The 19,862-nt window shown below is 38.9% G+C and overlaps 1 protein-coding gene across 6 annotated transcripts in view; it reads right to left on the bottom strand.

Moving 5' to 3' along the window:
- Window positions 1-19,862, bottom strand: part of smarca2 (SWI/SNF related BAF chromatin remodeling complex subunit ATPase 2) — a 133,943-nt gene that overhangs the window by 64,908 nt on the left and 49,173 nt on the right. For 4 of the 6 annotated variants that reach the window (XM_072590672.1, XM_072590636.1, XM_072590646.1 and 1 more), the window contains exons 9-15: window positions 19,274-19,447; window positions 17,370-17,540; window positions 16,031-16,084; window positions 11,206-11,336; window positions 8,209-8,266; window positions 3,602-3,705; window positions 1,039-1,186 (exon numbers count right to left, since the gene is read on the bottom strand). In XM_072590672.1, the coding sequence (XP_072446773.1) occupies window positions 1,039-1,186; window positions 3,602-3,705; window positions 8,209-8,266; window positions 11,206-11,336; window positions 16,031-16,084; window positions 17,370-17,540; window positions 19,274-19,447 (840 nt within the window). The remainder of the gene's footprint in view (window positions 1-1,038; window positions 1,187-3,601; window positions 3,706-8,208; window positions 8,267-11,205; window positions 11,337-16,030; window positions 16,085-17,369; window positions 17,541-19,273; window positions 19,448-19,862) is intronic. The other 2 variants (XM_072590663.1, XM_072590682.1) reach the window with 1 other exon arrangement.

The raw sequence follows: 19,862 nt of genomic DNA on the forward strand, positions 1-19,862 counted from the left end.
TACTGCACATGATACAAATTTACCACCACAGGCCAGCCCCTTGCCCGAGATCAGACAACCCCCAATGTAACCCTTCAATCTACCCTAATCCCGCACTCCCTGTCTTACTGTCACCCCTAGTCAACACCCAGAAGGCCTATTCCTGTTCCTATTTTGTCTGCTCTTTCAGCCCCTTAAGGCTGCTTCGCCATTCAATAGGATCATGGTCAATCCCACACTCGTGTCCAGTTTCCTGTCCCTTTCTCTACCATTCTGGATTCCCCCAACTGATCAATTATCTATCTCAGCCTTAAAAGGTATACAAGGACTCTACTCCTATTATGAGTGGCACGGTGGCTCAGTGGTTAGCACTGCTGCTTCACAGCACCAGGATCCCAGGTTCAATTCCAGCCTCGGGCAACCGTCTGTGTGGAGTTTGTGCATTCTCCCAGTGCCTGTGTGGATTTCCTTTGGATGGTCCGGTTTCCTCCCACAGTCCAAAAATGTGCAGGGCAGGTGAATTGGCCATACTAAAATTGTCCATAGTGTTCGGTGCATTAGTCAGAGGGAAATAGGACTGGGTGGGTTACTCTTCGGAGGGTCGGTGTGGACTTGTTGTGCCGAAGGGCCTGTTTCCACACTGTAGGGAATCTAATCAAATCTAACCTCTATGGCCAGGAGTTCCAAAGACACTCAATTCCCAGACAGAAGAAATTTCTCCTCATTTCAGTCTTAAAATGGTATCCCTCCACTGGCAAACTTCCTTACATATTTTCTGTAGTTTTCAAAGTGACAAAGAAGCTTTGAAATAACAGAATAGAGTATCTGATGATTAAAAAAAAGGGCATGATTTTCACACTGATCACTCCACAGCTGGCTGCAAACATTCCTGGAGAATTCTTTGCTGCCAAGGAATGAAAATCTCCTGGCCAGGAAATTTGAGGGCAGAACGTATCAAAACGCAAATGTCTATTCTTTTGTTCCATTAGGATTGGCAATAGGTTTACTGATCCAGACTGGAAAATCTGATCCTTTGAATATTCTCATCTCTGCACTTACCTGGTACTGTTTAAGTGATCCATTGATCAACAAAGCTGATTGCTTCTCTACCCTTTCCGTGACAGCATGTGCCACTGCATAATATGACTGTGAACCTTTCATTCCAGCTCGCATGCTGTATTCATCATCAACATCTTGCTTAGCACATCTAGAATCAAAAAGATAACAATTATACCTGCCCATTTATGCAAAATAGCCCTTGAAACAAGACAGTTATCTACTTATTGGAAAATCCAGAACTAGTGTTCTTCCTCAAGTGAAACGGAGCAAATGCTACTTCTACAGAATGTCGATGTAGCCGTTTGTAATCCTGTGTAATTTTCTCATTACTCTTCAAAAGATAGAGGTTCCAAGTAACACTACTATTTCACTGGCTCCAAGCAAGTTGCCTTCCCACTGATCTCTCAAAAACTGACACGGTGCCATACTGAAAAAGTACTGACAGTATGGTCCTAGTGAAGCCACCAGGACTGTGGAATTCTAGAGCCAAAGTTTGCAAACAGAAATTTTAATTAGCCAGGAACAAATGTTTAATTTCTTAATTCTATCTATTAACTATTCCTTACAGATTGTAGTAAAAGGCAATAGTGGTAGAGCAGAGAGAAGGAAATAATTTCGTTTTTATGTAACAATACAGCAGGCTCTTCCAAACTCATCTCTCAACTAACATCTCTCAAATTATGCTCAGATTAATATCAGAAGTACAGAACAAAATCTTGCCTTTAAAAAAGCATTGCAAAAGTCAGATGTAAAATTTGAGAGGAATTTAAACAAAAGATTGAAGATTTTCAAATAGAGTTCTCAGGGCACCAGGAACCAACATGAAATGACAGGAATCCCAGGTGAACAGGACCTGGGCAACGGAGTTTCAGATGAGTTGATTTTACACAGAAGGGTGAATGAGAGATTGAGCAGGAACAATATGTTCGTTGTTAAAAATCAGGTACTGACAAATGTACAAATAATAGTTTTAGTGGTAAATGTTTTAGGACAAGGGCAGAAAGCAGCAGTATGTGTGTTAGAGATGTATGACATGGAATTTCATGGTCGGATCAGAGGGCTGGTCCATCAGGGAGAAAACAATTAACAACTCCTCCATGGCAATTTCTGAGAAATCAGATGGGATGTAATCCTGATCAGGGACTTACTTGATGACTTTTTGGGCTCCACAGATCTTGTGAAATGACTGTATCACCACCCACCCCTGAAATCCTGCTGCAGCATAAATGCATTGTACCCAAGATATAGTGGCGATCCATCAGAGGCAGGATCGTTCTCCAGTATCTTCTGTGCAACTGGGATTGGCGGCCACTGCAGAACAAAGGTTGTGGCCTATCAGTGGAACCTAAGAAATGCAAGTAGGGTGGTTTTGCCAGGCCCTTACAGGGAAGCACTTGAGTGAGCAAGAAGGGGGACTTAGGGACCAATTTGTAACACAAAGGTAGTTCTCTGTGACCATTCAATTCCACTGGCTGGTATAAGGAATGCCCAGTGAGGGGGGATAACCCCACTTGGTCAGGCACTACATCTAACAGCCAGGACTCCACTTGACCTGACTCTTGACTTATTATTGGTTAAAATATTAGATAATATATAACCACAAGCAAAAGAAACTGGGCAGGGAAGCCATCCTTAAGCCTTTCAGCACTGAACTACATTGCAGGGAGTCTGGAAGGCAATGAGGTTTCTGATTTGATCTTTACATCTTATCACACGGCTCTTGCTCCCACCTCCAGGCATGAGGCCGTTAGCTTCCAAATCCCTGGACAGAATTTAAAATTGGGATTAAATCGGAAAGTGCTACTGCAACATTCTGGGTAAGCCCAACATTGTTGAGGAGGATAGAATCAAAGCCAAGATTTAAGTTTGTGCCAGACGGCAAAATTGATTTCTTGGATGCTTTCTGGAGCATTAAGCGTCTGTGGAGCTACCATGATCAGTAGAGTTGTGCTAACTTCTCCAGTGTCAGGATGAAAAGCCTTACATCCCAAAATATCCTGCTCTTGCAGTTAAGACTGAAATAATGTGGCAAAAGGGTCTCAGTCTGATAAAGTAAACCTTTTCAGACACTGAAGGATTTATAGATAAAGCTAATTTTCCTGCGGCGCATTTAATGCAGTACAGGAGGTCTTAGTGATGCTTGCAACTTCACACTTCCACCACTCGATGGCACTTACATTCGACAGACACTATCACACTGATACATTGTACCTGTTATGAAGAACAATGCAGGCATTGCTTTGTGTTTTCCTTAGGTGTTTGACAATTTTTGGTCCTGTTAACTTCTTGCTATTTTAGACATTTTCTCTTACTTCAAGTGCAATTATTGGCTTCTTTTAAAATTATCAAATTTGAGCTAAATGGTTGTCATTATGATGGAAAAAGGATTTAGGATCTTATTTGAATTAAGATGGTCACGATAGATAGGAAATACAAGTGGATATGTTCTAGTTAATAAAACATTTGACTTTGTGTTTAGATGCAGACTCAAATTGCAAGTTTCCCTGTAGCAATTCCTTGAAAATTAAACTTGTAATCCAAGATCAAATATTTTAATACATACTCAATTATCTGCTTTGCAAAAAAGTCAGATACATCTTCAATATTAGGAACGATAATCTTCTTTTCTTCACTATCAGGTGCAACTGGGGCTTCTTCATCTTCCTCCTCAAAAACAAAAATCCAACAAGCCTTATACTTGAACAAACAATGCAAGGAGACATTACATCAATGAGAATATTTTTTGCCTCAGTGCACTAGCACTGAGATGAAACAAACAAAAGGACATCTTGAAGAATTACATCATAAATACAGAATTCATAAAACAGTCAACCAGGAGTCTTTATGTTCATTTAACAATAAACTTGAACACAAAATAATAGAACACATTTAACTTAATAGGTTGCAGAATTTTATTAAAATAAAACACAGTGGAGCTCCGATGCAATATGATGTGACATTACAGCTTTCAGATAAACAATGTCCTATCCAGAAATCCTTGCTCTCATGCCAGATATTCACAAAGAAAAATACCAATCAGCCAAAGTTGACTTCTCATGCTGCATGCATGCAAGTGGCTTATGTATTGCCAGAAATAGCCTATATGCCAGTTCATCATTCAATTAAGATATTGGCTGACCTGAATCTCAATCTCATCCATTGAACTTTCACAACAGGGGAAATCCCATGCCTGACAAAATTATTAAAACTCTTTGAGGTGGTAACAAGCAGGATAGAGAGTAATCTGAGAAGATACTGAAAACAAGAAATGCTGGCGCTCACAGCAGGTCAAGCAGCATCCATGGAGAGAAAGCAAGCTAATGTTTTGAGTCTAGCTGACTCTTCATCAGGTACCCCACATTAGGCTACTGAATAAGTGCTCATGGTGTTGGAGATGGAATAAAACAAAGAACGGCAGATGCTGGAGATTTGAAACAAAAAAAAACTACGGGAGAAACCACTGATGTCTAGTTCGGATGAAGAGTGACCTGACTCAAACCATTAACTCTGCTTTCTTCCTACAAATGCGGCCAAACTTGCTGAGTTATTCCAGCAATTTCTGTTTTTGTAATAGAAGACAGGAGTTGGTATAAGGGAGGCACTTTCAAGATAGCAACTTGTAACCAGGAGTGCCACAGTAATCAGTGCTGGGGCCACAGTTATTGACTATATATATTAATGACTTAGATAAGGAAAATGAATGCAAAACAGCCACCTTGAGAATGAAACAAGACTAAGTGGGTCAGCAAGTGCTGAGGATGACAAAGAGTCTGTAAAAGGGATGTAGACAGGGATGCTAAAATGAATAGGTAAAAAGACTTGGCAGATGGAATAAAATGTGGGAAATAGACTGACACGGAGAACAGAGAAGCTGAATATTATTTAAATGAAGAAACACTGCAATGAGATTTGGAAGATCTCATGTGTAAACCACAAGAAGCCAGCATATAAATTCAGCAGGTAATAAGGACATCAAAAGGAACATTGGCTTCCCTTTCAAAGGGAATGGACTAGAATGGTAGGAAGAGTTGCTGAAACTATACAAGGCACTATTCAGACCACAGCTGGAATATAGTGAACAGTTTTAGCTCCCTTATCGAGACAAGATATATTGGCAGTGAATGCAGTCCAGAGAAGGTTTACTACGTTGTGATCGGAGTACGGAGGGATTGTCTAATGAGGAGAGGTTGAGTAGCTTGGACCTGTATTCCCTGGAGTTCAGAAAGATGAGAAACAACCTTTCTGAAACATACAAGATTCTTAGGGACTTGACAGGTTAGATACGGAAAGATTGTTTCCCTTTGTGACAGTGTCTGGGACCAGAGGGCATAATCTCAGAATAAGGGATTGCCTATTTAAAATAGAGATGGAGAAGAATTTCTTCTGAGGACAGTGAATCTGTGGAATTCTTTACCACGAGGACTGGCAAGCTGTGTTAAGCCTACTCAAAGCGGACTTTTAATCAGCAAGGGAATCAAGGGTTACGGGAAAAAATATACAAGAATGTAGTGTTGAGGATGATCAGTTTAACCATGATCTAACTGAATGATGGAGTGGACTCAGTGGAGTTGAATGGCTTTATTCTGCTCTTATCTCTGTTGGTAACTTTGCTCCATATTCTTTGATTTTTAAGAATATCAAGGAAAAAATAACTCCCATGTATTTAAAATTTCCAATAAATCGCACAACTACAGCCATTTGTAGGTCAGTTCTTCAAAATTCAAATTTACAAATAACTATCTTTTGTTTTTGTGTTGATATGTTTTCAATATCATTTTAGACACAAGCACAAAGTAATATTCCTGATCAATATTTTTTACGTAATACCAATAATACCAAATATGTTTGTGATCCATAAATAGGGAAATAAGGATGGTGAAAAAGAAATCAACAAAATTTTGTTGATGAGATTTTGTAAAGCCAGTGGGAAAACATACTTAAATTTGATTACAACTGGAAATTGAACAAGACAGATCAATCCAGGATAAGCATGTTCCACAGGTTTCCAAAAGCATACAAACTTTCAACAGGGAAAAAAAAAGAGATCTGCCTGAATAGACATGAAGGACAATAATCAATCAACTTATCCCATTTAGTGATGTATTGGTTTTCAGAAGAATTTGGGAAAGTGTTTCCATTTTGGGCTAAAAACAGTGGTGGTTTGATTAAGTTTTCTTTAGGCTCCCCTCAAACTCACTGAACATCATTAAACATAAAAGCTGCAATCTAATAAGCGAATTGGACATACTTTAAAAGTTGTATTTTGTTTTCAATGTTGCTTTAGAAATTCCACAATACATTTGAGGGGGTTAACGTGCTGCAGTTTAATGAAACTGAAAATGGATTTGTCATAAGCCATATCACTCAATATTTGTATTAGTACATTAACGATAAAAATAAATATTTTAAGAGCCTTCTGGACATTCAATATAATTAGTCAAAATACCAAATGGTGATTACTTCTTCTTAAGCAAGTGACCAGTTTTAATGGCAGAGCAAGCATTTAACACCTTTATTTTGAAGAAGGAAATCAGTCTCAAAAGATTGCAGAAAATCTAATTATGCTGGATGCAATTAACACAAACAAGCTTGCAACGCTTTCCATTGGTTACACTAATTTCAAGTGAATTACATCAAAAAAACCAGCAAAACCCCAGGCCAGTAAGTAGAAGTACTAGAAAGATAAGGTCACAGTAGTGCTTTGTCATCCAAGTAAATTAAGTCCTATCTTCCAGTAAGTTTTGATGCACAAGTCAAGATAACTGCTCCTCATTTTAAACAGCACTGAGAATGAGAGCTTTGAGAATATTTGTAGCTCAGGTTGAGGTTCTGGATGTAAGTTTAATCGCTGAGCTAGAAGGTTCATTTTCAGATGTTTTGTCACCATACCAGGTAACATCTTCAATGAGCCTACGGATGAAGCACTGGTGATGTAGCCCACTTTCTATGTTTATATATAACCCAAGGAAACGCAAACATATAAATAGAAAGCAGGCTGTACCACCAGTGCTTTATTCTGAGGCTCACTGAAGAGGTTATCTAGTATGGTGACAAAATGTCTGAAAATGAACCTTCCAGCTCAGCGAGCAAGCCTATATCCAGCACTGAGAATCTTCTGGTCATTGGTTCAACATACTTTATAAAACCACCATCTGAAACCATCTTCAGCCGATACTGTTCCTTCTAATCTTGCTTAACCTCAAAATTGGTGAGCAGCCGGAAAATAAACTCTGAGTAATAGAAGTCACAGTTGTTAATTTTTTTAGACAGGCCTTGGAGAAGTAAAAGTGGGCCTTCTGTAGCATATTGCTTTATCTAAAAAAGATTATTTTAGATTTTTCAAATGAAAGGACTACATTAATTGTGCATAAAAGGAGATCTTCTAATCTCACAATTGAACAGACTGCCTGAAGCAAGTCTTTGGGTTTGTTCCATTCATGTATATGATGTGTAAATCACTGCCGAGGCCAGAATCAATTACCCATCCCCAACTGTCCTCAAAATAGTGGTACTGATCTTACTCTTGAGCTACTTGTGGTGTCAGTATTGTTTGGGAGGTCCCAATAACAGTGAATGCCAAAAAACATTCCGAAGGCATCAAAGAAAAACCAACATGCACTGGGATCTATCCTCACATATAAGTGTCAAAATTAATTTGGCAGGATCAGCTAAAAGCAAATTCTTCGCAAAAAAAAAGATTAAGTACCAGCCAAATGGAAAAGCTTGAAACCATAATATGAACACATTCAGCAACGATAATAATAAATGTCACCAACAATAGGTTTACAATAAAAAAAATTGAACGTAAGACTATTCCAAGCTGGTTGATGTCAAACAATGAAAAGCTGGAAAGCACTACAATTACTCTCAGCATTCTAGAGCTAGGAGGGGAACAGATTCCTATTTGTGACTGTTATGTAGTAATCCCTGCTATTCATTCAGGTTTGTGGCTGCAAGTAGAGAACAGATCAGCTTTTATCATGACATCTTCCAAATTAAATAGTTTATTGATGCCAATACAAAGGCTCTGAGGGATGGTGGTGATTTGAGAGAGGTATTTCTAAGCAAATGAATCTTAAGAAGTTCATACTATCAGAAGAGAGGGGAAAGACTTCCAAAAGAGAAGACCAAAAAGCTAATATATGTCAAAAATTAAAATAAAGCACATACCTCCTCTTCATACTCTGATCCACTCTCCTCACTGTCTGATCTTGGAGCTACTTCATACCTAAGGAGGTTAAAAGTCATGAGGTTATCATCAGGATTAAAACATTCAACATAACTAATTGTAAACCACTTCAAATGCAAATCCTGACAAAGCTTACAAAAATGAAGGTGAGTTATGGATAACCTGAACAACCGCCTTTGGTTTTCTTTTCAAAGCATAAAAACAGCTTTTGTTTTTTTTCCCCCACACTTATAAATCAACAGGAGGGGAGCTACTTTGTTTACTAGTTTAAATACATTTAGTTTCAGAACATATCACAATAAATTGGGCCATTTTTTGACACAAATCCTATTCATATTTGTTTGCGTTTCTCGGTTGTGAGAAATAATTGAGAGGCTGAATATTCCCATTTTCAGTAAAGTCACTGGAGTGTGATTCATGGTGACTGGTTGGTCACAACCCATGGTGACTTCTTTCATACAATCTCTGCTCTTCAGTTTAAAATCACCTGGCTTCTTTAGCACCTATCCCATGGGATCATGTTGCAGGAAATGCAGAGGTGCTCACTCCTGCTGCAACTTTCACACCGTTAGTGCATGTTTAAGCTCCAGCTGGATACCACTTCAGATACTGAAAGCCAGGAAGTTATCCCAAAGGAAAGATCCAGAAAGGCAGATTAGCTCCTTGATTTGTCAACAGGGTTGCAGAGGTAGTAACAGATTAGACAGTGGGGTGAACCAGTGCTGACCAGCAAAGGAAACCATAACATGAGGCTTAGCCAAAGGAGACAAGGAGAGCAGAGTTAAGTGCAAATTCACACTAACCCAGCCACTACACTCTCATCTCACCAAGGCTCACAGACTACAACTTTCAGTATTGCATGAATCATGTCCACCAAACTCACCACCTCAAATTACTCACCATTCCTGCCCTCTGTGCCTCTGACTCACTCACTACAGACACTACACCACCTCTTCTCTTCACTACAAACTGTTCCTTGATCCGCTTCCACTATATTCAAATGGTCCACTCCCTCATGTTGCCATAGCTCCCCAACTGACACAGCCATTATCACTGGACTGGTTTTTATTTGCAGGCCTTATTCTTGATGAAGGGCTTTTGCCTGAAACGTTAATTCTCCTACTCCTCAGATGCTGCCTGACCTGCTGTGCTTTTCCAGAACCACACTCTTCGACTCTAGTCTCCAGCATCTGCAGTCCTTACTTTTGCCTGGTTTGTATTTGACCTGCAAGGTGCGATCTTGGCCCAATTCCTGGACTTCAAAAACATAGATCCCAGACTTTGATATGACCAAGGGCCCGAATGACTGTGGCCAACCACTCCTGGGCTGAAATCAGATGGGTCTCCTATCAAAATGTGTCAGTCCAACTGCCTGACTATAATCCCCCTTAATCTCACTAAGCAAGGCTTCCCTTTGACTTACAGACATGCTAACTTGCTTGAAGTACATGCAGTGTGCTTTAAGTGTAAAGAACAGTGCCACACAGCAGCATGCCCATACCCTTGACTGTTCAATGTCCTATGTGACAATCTGCCTGCCTCTCGTTAAAATGTGAAACAAGCTTCAGAGGGTCTTGGCCTCCAAGTAACCTCCCTTATTTAAATTTAATGCTCTTGCTTCAGAATGAACTACCTCTCTTTCATACTTAATTTGAAATTCCACAAAAAGACATGACCGTCTCTCACTAGTATCCTCACATACTGAGGAAGGATACTACTTTGACTGGGACAATACATCCATCCTGTTCCAGGACAAGCCAAACAAAGACATGCACGAGAATTCCTAGAAGCATGGCATTCCAACCAGAACTCTATCAACAAACACATCGAGTTAGACCCCATCTACCAGCCCCTGAGAAAAGGAACAGGAAGTGACTTCACCACAGGAAATGACATCACCAACCCAAAGAAACCCAAACATATAAATAGAAAGCAGGAATCTTCAGCTTTTATCTACATATTTTACTGAGATGATCAGAAAAACCTTACATTTGTAATTAATGTTGTCATTCACAAATCAATACGAGCTGATTTTAAACTAATTCCCTGCTAAGTTAGCACTAATTTTATCTTATGCTATGGTGGAAAAACTTATCCCATAACAACATCTGACAACAAATGCCAAAGTAGGCTCAAAGGGCTGAATAGCTGGACAGCTTCTTCCTTGCTCTCAACAGACATATGAACAGACCTCTCATATTAGCGTTGTCTTTCTCTGCACCTTCTCTATAGCTATAACAGTATATTCTGTCTTCTGTTCTATTATCCTGACGTACTTATATAAGGTAGGATTTGCCTGTATAGCACGCAAAACAATGCTTTTCACTTTATCTCACTACATGTGACAATAATAAATCAAATCAAATTGTGCACCAATTCTCGGTATGTCTGTAGAAATCAGAGAGAGATATTAGGTGCGGCATCACAGCAATAGCAGTTGTAGATGGAGAAGCATAAAAGGATACGTTGTTGGGTGAGAAAGGGCTAGGACAATTTATATTGGGGAAGCATGAGGGGGTACACTGTTGGGTGAGAGGGGGCTAGAACAATTGATACTGTTGCCAAGTAACAAAAGAGAAAGAAAAGAATGCGCTGATCAGGATTTTCAAGATGGAGAGAGCACAGATTGATGATGGGCACAAGTAATGTTCCAAACTGATGCTCTCAGTGATTACCTGAGGAAAAAGAAACACTATTACTTAAAAATAAATACACCTATGTTTTCTTCCTTTATTCTCTGCCCAACCCTTTAGCCTATTGCTGGCGACCAGACTCAGCAAGTCTCACATGTCAGCAGCAGGAAAAAGGTGTTACATTGCATCAGAAGGGTGGCATCTCAAGCTCCAAGGCAAATACAACTGTAAATAACAATCTTTATGACCATATATTGTGTCAGAAAGCATGACAAGAGTTTTTGTCCCTCTCAATTCACAGAACTGCCCCTAACAATTAAGAAAATGCAAATAAAATTTACTTACCCAGGGTTCATTTCCAACCATGTATCTAGTTGGACTGCTTTTGGAGCATCAGCTCCCTGAAGAACTTTTCCAGTTTCAACATGAATAACTTTGACTGGCAAATCACTCATCTGGCTGCTTTCATCCAAAAGCTTAAACAAATATAAAAGTTTTATTTTATAAATACAAATCAATAAAGAGACTGCACAAACCAGGTAAAACATTATTAGGAAATTTCCAATACATTTTTTCATTTTTGGGATCATGCCTGGATGCTAAAACCCATATATTAAAGTACACTGCACTGCTGACTGATCAAAGAAATGCATACTAATTCACATAATAAATGCATTCATGTCTCAATCGAATTAAAACAGTTTTATTCATAACATGCTACAATGCAATTTTTTTCCCCTTCACTCCTCGGTTCAAATCCAACTCAAATTTATGCAATGGAAGTTTCCTCAGTGCTACCCATTTCACATGTACAGCAACAGCATAAATGTCAAAAAAATGGCAGTTTTATGAACAGGATAGTAACTGTTGAGAATATTGCAGTTAAAAAAAACTTTTGAGATTGGAAAATGATGCATCCACGATAATGAATAGGAAAATCTGAAATATAAATGATCATTCTGCCCGATCTGTGTTCAAACATTTTTCTCCTCTTTAACTAGTCTTGTCATGACCATATACAGAATATTTACAATAACTGATCTATATCTAGGTTTAGCAACTTTAAATATGCTGCACAGGCTGTAAGTTGAACAATTGTCTAGGAATCATTTCTTGCTCCAAAATTAAGGGAGAATGTTTGTTGCACCTACAGATGTTTGATAAAATATTCCTTTCCCCCAGCAGACTGGCCACTGTCAGAAATAGCAGCCAAATAGCTTCCATATCATCGAAGGGGAAAAAAAACTGACCCAGCTTTGAAGAAATCAAGGAAAGACTACTTCGCTAAACAGAGTCTTGATTCAGAAAAGGTTGTTGCATAGGCTGGGCATGTGGCAACAAAGCAAACATCAACCTGGTGGATTTTCTTCCCTTAAATGACATCGACTGAGGTCTTGTTGTTACTCTGATTCATATTAAAATGGGCCAATATTTTTCAGCAAGAACCCTCACAGTTGTGCCATCTAAAGATGTGCTTGAGAGAGATAGGTCCTCAAAAAGCTTTTTCTGTTTTGACTTCACTCGTCAAGGCAAACAAAAGCAAAGTCCAATTTCAAACCATCCAATAACCTGTAATTCAGGAGTAAAGGGCTAATTCATTGATGATACAACTCTGACTATCTCAGGCAAAGCCACAAAGTAAACAAGTGAAAAACTATGGATTTCACAAAACCTGAGGAAGATCAAAGACACAAAGCTTGAACGTATTCTTTTTGTTTGCAGGAAACAGGTCCCAGCATATGAACATCATTTTTAGTAAGCATAAATGAGCTATATTACAAATTCATCAAATTATCTTAACTTGTCCTGATAGCTGAACTAAATCACTCAAGATTATTCATTAAATACTGCCCCATCACAGAATCACATCCAAAGGCAAATGATTTGTTTTGGAATTTGGAAGTGTAGTCCAGTTGTGTAATCTGTGCTTTACCCAAGCAAAGATCAATGGAGTATGCTGTGTTAAGTTGATCAGCCAAATCAATTGGACATAAATGGCTGGCGTTGTACTGGCACTGAAATTTACTTAACTACATGATAGATAGCTGTTTTTTGGACTGGAGGTATAGCCTGTTCATTGAAATACCACGTGAAAAGCCATTGCACAGAGCAGCTTGCTCAACCTGCTTTTCACATCTTTGAGATGCTTTACTTTTCTAGCTAATTTAAGGCAAGTGAGCATTTTCATGTCTCGCATCGATGCCTTTTAGTTCATTTGACAGTCTGCAAGATATTGTGTAAACAATAATTTTATAGAATAGTCAGTAACCCCAGAATGGCTTTGATGAGCTTATTACAGGAGTCAAGCATTCAATGTGAGTAAAAAACCAGGGCACTAAGACTGTCGATAAAGCCAATCTTGATAATGCATGAGGCTATCCCAAAATATACATTAACTGGTGAATATCGCTTTTCGGTGGACAGCAGTGAAGAACACATTAGTGGGTTTCTTGACTATGACATCCAGGAAAGACAGTGTTCTACCTCAAAAATGAATCGGAATATACTGTGCATAAGGAAATCCTTACAAGTAGCTGCAGATTCAAAGACTGTGAATCTATCAAACACATAGCAGAACTAGGTCAGAACTCACACAACACCAGGTTATAGTCCAACAGGTTTATTTGAAATCACAAGCTTTCGGAGCGCTGCCCCTCTGTCAGGTGAAGTGCTTCCAAATAACCTGGTGTTGTGTGTGACTTTTGACCTTGTCCACCCCAGTCCAACAATGGCACCTCCACATCATATCTGAACTAGGCACAGGGTAGGAGTTAAGGGTTCAGTCCATTAAAAACGTGATTCTGTGATTGGGTAGAACCTGTTGGACAAGTGTTAGAAACAACGTGAACAACCAATATTTGATTAAAAAAGCAAAATATGTGAATGCTGCATATCTGAAATAAAAACAGGAAGTGCTGAAGACCTGAAGAGAGTCACAGTGGACGCACAATATTGACCGTTTCCTTTTCCACAGTTGCTGCTAGACCCATTAAGCTTCTCCAGCACTTTGTTTTTATTTCCGATTTCTAGCATTTGCAGTACTCTGCAGATAATCACGGATATCTTTAAGTCAACTTGTCCAGGTATTTCTGGATAGGTAGGTTTTGAACCCAGGCCTCTGGCCCAGAGATAGGATCAGTACCACTGTGTCACAAGATCCCACTCAGCTGAACTAATAACATGTTTCATTTTCACTGCTGATGTCTTGAAATGCATAGAAGTGGATAAATCCCCAGGACCTGACCAGGTGTACCCGAGAACAGTATGGGAAGCTAGGGAAGTGATTGCTGGGCCCCTTGCTGAGATATTTGGATCATCAATAGTCACAGGTGAGGTGCTGGAAGACTGGAGGTTGGCTAACGTGGTGCCACTGTTTAAGGTGGTAAGGACAAGTCAGGGAACTATAGACTGGTGAGCCTGATGTCGACTGTGGGCAATTGTTTGGAGAGAATCCTGAGGGACAGGATGTACATGTATTTGGAAAGGCAAGGACCGATTAGGGATAGTCAACATGGCTTTATGCATAGGCAATCATGTCTCTCAAACTTGATTGAGTCTTTTGAAGAAGTAACAAAGAAGACTGATGAGACTAGAGCAGTAGATGTGATCTATATGGACTTCAGTAAGGCATTTGACAGGGAAACTGGTGAGCAAGATCAGATCTCACGAAATACAGAAAGAACTCGCCATTTGGATACAGAACTGGCTCAAAGGTAGAAGACAGAGAGTGGTGGGGGAATGTTCAGACTGGAGACCTGTGATCAGTGGAGCGGCATAAGGATCAGTGCTAGGCCCACTACTTTTCATCATTTATATAACTGATTTGGATGTGAACATAAGAGGTATTGTTAGGAGGTTTGCAGATGACACCAAAATTGGAGGTTTAGTGGACAGTGAAGGAGGTCACCTTAGATTACAACCGGATCTTGATCAGATGGGCCAATGGGCTGAGAAGTGGCAGATGGAGTTTAATCTAGATAAATGTGAGGTGTTGCATTTTGGGAAAGCAAATCTTACCATTAAATGTATAAGACCTGCTAAGGTCCTAGGGAGTGTTGCTGAACAAAGAGACCTTGGAGTTCCTTGAAAGTGGAGTTGCAGGTAGATAGGATAGTGAAGGCAGCATTTGGTATGCTTTCCTGTACTCAATATTCTGACCAATAAAGGAGTTGGGAGGTCATGTTGCGGCTGTACAGGACATTGCTTAGGCCACTGTTGGAATATTGTGTGCAATTCTGGTCTCCTTCCTTTTGGAAAGCTGTTGTGAAACTTGAAAGGGTTCAGAAATGATTTACAAGGATGTTGCCAGGGTTGGAGGATTTGAGTTATAGGGAGAGGTTGAATAGGCTGGGGCTGTTTTCCCTGGAGCGTCGGAGGCTGAGAGGTAACCTTATAGAGGTTTATGAAATCATGAGGGGCATGGATGGGATAAATAGACAAAATCTTTTCCCTGAGGTGGGGGAGTCCAGAACTAGGGGACATAGGTTTAGGATGAGAGGGGAAAGATATAAAAGAGTCCTAACAGGCAACTTTTTCACTCAGAAGGTAGTACGTGTATGGAATGAGCAGCCAGAGGAAGTGGTGGAGGCTGGTACAATTACAACATTTAAAAGGCATCTGAATGGGTATATGAATAGGAAGGGTTTGGAGGGATAGGGGTCGGGTGCTGGCAGGTGGGACTAGATTGGGTTGGGATATCTGGTCGGTATGGACGAGTTGGACCGAAGGGACTGTTTCCGTGCTGTACATTTCTATGACTCTAAGTGATAACCATTCGTTTCAAGGTCCTGTTCATTGCAAACAAAAGGAATATGTTCAAGCCTTGCACTTTTTGTGAATTATCTGGGAGTTTGTCCACGGCAACGCTTCAGTTGACGTCAATTTATCAACCAATGAGTACACTTTTCCCTTGCAGTATAATTGTTGCGACCATTTGAAATTTAGCATTCTTCTGTTTATCCTGATGCCTCCAAGATTAAAAGCAATATCTAAACAAATTCCTACGGAGTGTTAGTGAACTGACAAACCAATGGCTTGCATTTCCTCTCAAATGTCAATTTGACAACTAAAACTAAAAAGTACTTGCCTAGCCATATTAAATGTTAATATTCTATGCATTACATAAAAGCTCATTGTAAAAAGTCAGTAAGCAGAGACACTGGCAACTCACCTCTCCATCAGGAGCAAGCGTAGTACTTGCTCCTTCTGCAGCTTCTTCAGTTTTCTGTTGGTTTTGAAAAAAAAAAAGGATTTTTAGATGGAGATATTATAAAGAAATGCAGCATTTGATCATTTGAACCATGGGACCATAACATTTGCCTCAATGGGAACAACAGTAGGGAAACAAGCCAAACATTATTCTTACAATATTTGCTGCTTTCCATTAACAATTTCAAAATAAAAATAAAAACTACAGTGCAGTTTAGAAAGTACAGTGAATTCTTATATTGTTGTGCAGCACTTCAGACTGTTGGAGAAGATGGTGTTGAGAAAAAAACAATAGTGAGACAACAAAAAAAGAAAATTAACAAGACAGCCAAAAAGAACAGAAAGAATTCACTCTTATAACGGCAAATGGGTGCCCATAGAACTTTACAGCTAATCAAATACTTCCGGAGTGCAGCCATATTTGTAACATAGGAAACATGGCAGCCAAGTTTCACACAACAACTTCTTACAATAAGCCAATCAGAAAATCCATTAAATTGATTGAGTAATAAATATTTGTCACACCAAAGAGAGGTTCCCTGATATGCTTTGAGCTGTGCCATGTGGTCTTTGTATGCACGTGACAAAATAATATGGCTGCAGTTTAACATTTCACTCATAAGACAGGCATCTACATCAATACAGCACTAAGTACCAGGCTAGCATACTACTTAGTCAAGGCTAATACCATATGGAGAAGAGCATTGGAAGATAAAGAATATATCCTTGCCCTTGAAATACTCCTAGTTTGGGTTTTCCTGCAGTACTCTATTATTGTTCAAGAAGGCAGCTCACCATCACCTTTTCAAGGGCCAGTAGTGACAAACAATAAATCCTGACCCAGCCAGTGATGCCCACATCCCACAAGTGAATTAAAAGAAAAATCTTCCCATACATGTGACATTTTTTGATGGGTGTATGTGTTATCTGAGCTTACATAGAGAATGTATCTTGGGTGGGGAGATACAAGGTGGCCACCTACTAATTCATGTTCCATTACAATCGCTGACTTCAGACTGGAAAGAGAGTAAAAGGAGAAACAATCAAGAACCAAAAAGAACAAGAAAGAATGAATGAAATTGGAAAATAAAGGAACATGGATCACTACAGCAAAAAATCAATTAAAAACTGTAGCAGATACTATCCAAATTCCTAGGAAATCATCATCTTGCTATTTTTCTGTCTGAAGTCAGAGATAAAAACAGGGACAAAAATCAACTTTATACTTCAAGTTAAATGACTGCAGAAAATGGCCCATGTACACTGCATACTCGCACTGGGTTTTAACTGAAAATACAAACCTTCTTTTTCTTCTTCTTTTTCTTCTTCTCTTTCGCAGCCTGGGCAGCCTTATGTTCATAAACCAGTTTAGTAAGGCTCGCAACATACTCATCTGTTTGCTGAAGCAAGTATGCTAGACGTTTATCTTTTTTCTGGTCAATTAGTTTACGATACCCTTCTTCATCTTCTGCCTGTTTTTTTGAAAATTAAAAAGTTAATTGACAAAGCTCATGCAGCATTCACATCACACACAAAAAGACATTCAGCACATTAGGACCATGCCAGTACATATGATCCATACAAACCTTCTGCATTGAAATTTATCAAAATATACTAATTTTCCTTTCACGTTGACATTGCAAATCAATTCAACAAATCCCTGCAATACAAAGTCCACATTCTAACTGTTCCCAAGGTAAAGGAGTTTCTCCTGAAGATTCGACTAGTGGCTATTTTGTAATCATGGCCCTAGTTTCAGTCTCCAAATGCAAATGGAAATACTTTCACCACAAATCCATTAAACACATTCATAATAGGACTGTTGTCAGATTATTATCCAAGCTTACTTTTCCTGAGAGAAAGCCCAAGACTATCCTACGAGGTTTAAACCTTTTGGCTGATATCACTCTAGTAATGTTTTTAAACCTTCAGCAATGCCTCTGTCTCCTTATGAAAATGAAAATTAATCAGAATGGTTCACAATACTCTTAAGTATCATTTAACTGATATTTTATCCTAACTTGTCCATCTTTCAGTTCTGTCCCACTACAAAGGAGCTTGGTGGTTGGTGGTTGGTATGCATTTTAAAACAGCATTAGCTTTCTTTGGTCTTTTCAGTGATTGGATATCCGTGCTCCAGGTTCCACTGCTTCTGCTTACTTACCAAAAGCACGCAGCCACCATATTCATCCTGCCATAATGTATCACCTCCTCTCATCTAAACTGCAGTTCATTTGCCAAATAACTTACATATTCATTCTGCAATGTTAATGTCATCTTGTATTCTGCAACATTCTTCCTGTGTTAACTACTCTGCAATTTAGTGCCATTGACAGATTTTGCACCTTCAGATTGTTAGTATGAATAACGAACAGCAGTTTTAACACCAAGTTTCATGGAACACCACTTCCCATCTTTTGGCAATACAAGGAAACACCTTTAGTCATGGCTCCCTTGCTTTGTTTTCAGCTTATTAAATTGCTCTGCTGCTTGTCACCTTGAAGCTAACATGTTCAGACCTCATGACAGAAGACATCTTTTTAGAAGTTTTTTTCAAAATAAACTTCTTTTTACCACTATTGTACTGGTCTTGTCAATGTTGTTATTTCTACAAAAGAAGTTCAACAAATTTGGTCAAGCTTGACCTCCCTTTTGAAATCTGTATTGGTTATTCCATTATATAATTAGCTTCAAAATGGACGAGGAGGTCACCACAAATTCTCTGTCTGACGAGAGGTCCAAAAAGAAATGTTCGAATAAAGGATTTCATGATCTTTCCTACAATCCACATTTGGATAATTGTTTTTTGTTTAAAATTTACATTAGAATTTGACGGGGTCAGCTATTAAATTTGCCATGCTTGCACTAAAATGACAGAATATTAATACAGATTAATAAAAAGCATTCACAAGTAATTATGAAAGACAGCATCCAAAATATGTATAAAGTAGATACTACAATACAATATTTAAAAAACTGTAGCCACAGATGCTTTCTAAATTTGGTCCTCAGAGCTCAGCATGAGATTAGCTCTTGTTACAGCAATTAAATTCAACCCCTTTTCTGTTATCAGAACTATTGACAAACAGTTCTGCATTTAAATGCTTATTTTACGCAAGATTTCTGCTGCTCTGAACATGTATAATTAAATAGATTCTACTGCAACAGAATAATACAATCACCAGAAGAACTCATTAAACATTACCATCAGCCGCCTCATTCTTTCTTTCTCAATCCTTTCTGTTTCTTTCTTCTGCTCACGTTCAGTGTTGGCATGCCAAGTACCAATTGCTCTGGAAAGTTTCTGAATTTTTCCAGTAACTGAACGATGATATTCCTTGAAGTCCTTAGCATGCTGCAGTATACTATTGAGATACTCCTAAAACAAATAAATTATTGAAGAAACATATTTAAGCGTAGTGTCAGCAAATCCCTTGATAACAACCGTATCAAAAGTTAGACGTAACCAGCAAGGCCATATCAAGAGCAAATTAGAGGAATTAGCTTTTGTTTTTTCTGGTCTGGGACAAAATTGATCAGTGAACACACAATAAATGCAGACTGGCACAATTATAATGCAGTTTAGGTTTGGATCATGTTACAATGATATCATATACAACATAACGTATAGCGCGAGGTCCATAAAGAGTTTCCTTTAGTACAGACTGAAATATAAACATCAGCCTGGAAACCTCAATTAATTTAAGATATCTAGATGAATGGATAAAACACCAGATCATGAGACTCATAACTATTTGCATCTTTATTGTTCTTTGTGATCAAGTTCAGATATT

This window comes from Chiloscyllium punctatum, chromosome 2 (assembly GCF_047496795.1).
Source record: "Chiloscyllium punctatum isolate Juve2018m chromosome 2, sChiPun1.3, whole genome shotgun sequence".
In the NCBI taxonomy this organism is placed as follows: Eukaryota; Metazoa; Chordata; class Chondrichthyes; order Orectolobiformes; family Hemiscylliidae; genus Chiloscyllium; species Chiloscyllium punctatum.